At 49.8% G+C, this 1,307-nt stretch overlaps 1 protein-coding gene across 1 annotated transcript in view; it reads right to left on the minus strand.

Moving 5' to 3' along the window:
• Nucleotides 1–729, minus strand: part of FOXG_07888 (Ras-like protein Rab7) — a gene marked incomplete at both ends in the record, with an annotated part of 1,037 nt that extends 308 nt beyond the window's left edge. The window contains 5 exons of the mRNA XM_018386563.1: nt 23–127; nt 178–357; nt 416–511; nt 578–631; nt 700–729. Of these exons, the coding sequence (XP_018243741.1) occupies nt 23–127; nt 178–357; nt 416–511; nt 578–631; nt 700–729 (465 nt within the window). The remainder of the gene's footprint in view (nt 1–22; nt 128–177; nt 358–415; nt 512–577; nt 632–699) is intronic.
• Nucleotides 730–1,307: the final 578 nt, after the last annotated feature.

Consider the following 1,307-nt stretch of genomic DNA (forward strand, 5'->3'; position numbering starts at 1 on the left):
CCTGGCAGAAATGTCATGGCACGCTTGTGAGTAATCTTGATAATGCTAAGATCGCGATCAGCAGTGCTTTCTGCTTACTTACCACCCGCTTGCTCTCCTCAACATCAATCTTGTTTCCAAGCACGACCTAATTTCTGCATCAGTACGCTTCCTTCTTTCAAGCTTAGGGCCACTAACGAATGGGAAGTTGGGAGGGTCCCTAGGAGAAGCCTGGATAAGGAATTCATCTCTCCAGCTGTCCAGTGCCTCGAAACTCTTGGCATTGTTCACGTCGTAGACCAAAACGCAGCAATCGGCACCTCGGTAGAACGCCACACCGAGGGATTGAAAACGTTCTTGACCGGCCGTATCCCAGAGCTATCCCAAAAAAGTCAGTCTACTATCCTCAAGGTGCGATCTTGTGTCCCTGTCCTACCTGCATGGTAACTTGTCGATCGTCAACGAGGACCTCTCGAGTTAGGAAGTCGGCGCCGATAGTGGCCTTGTAGCTCGCGCTAAACTTCTTGTTGACCTGTAATCACAAGATCGCCATCAGTCTTTTTGCAATTTTCATCGACATTTGGTTGAAAATGCGTACATATTGGTTCATCAAGCTGGTCTTGCCAACACCGCTATCGCCCAGGATGATAACCTATTTTCACAATCGTATCAATACTTGGGTTCCGGACAAATTCTGGCGTGGCTTCCATCATCTCGCACCTTGAGAAGGACCTTCTTTCGTGAAGACATGGTGAAATATTGTTTCTGGACGAGAAGTGTTGCTCAATGACGTTATCTCGAGCGTTCCAGACGCAATGATCGAAGCGCCGTCGACCTTATAGCCTCGATTCCTCTATTCTTCGGTTCGCGGGCTGTCTTCGACGTGGAGCAAGACTTCTACTGCTGTGATCGATCTGGAACTTAAATTCGACCGTCAAGAATCAGGTTCGTAAAAGGTTGGTGTTTTGGAGATGGCAGCGGCAGATGACGGTGGGCGGAGGTACCAATGTCGCAGCCTTGCCCGTCGCTCGAGGTGATTCTACAGACTAGTCCGGGTTTAGCTTAGCGGTATGCATAAGTCAGGAAAGTGGGGGTCGCAAGCCGCTGGCGGTCTTGGGTTTGTGCAACTCCACGTGACATCATATGCACCTCTATCATGCGACATTAAGCTTCCGAAGACTAGCTTTCACAAGAACGTTCTAGTAGGGGTCAACCTTCATTATCAGGTACGCAAAGCCTCATGGACGTGCCAACGAGGCTGAGACGGCTGAATTATGGCGGATGATGGCCTTCTCGACAAGGTCCACGCTCTGAGTGATCTCGAGCTG

This window comes from Fusarium oxysporum, chromosome 4, assembly GCF_000149955.1.
Source record: "Fusarium oxysporum f. sp. lycopersici 4287 chromosome 4, whole genome shotgun sequence".
NCBI lineage: Eukaryota > Fungi > Ascomycota > Sordariomycetes > Hypocreales > Nectriaceae > Fusarium > Fusarium oxysporum.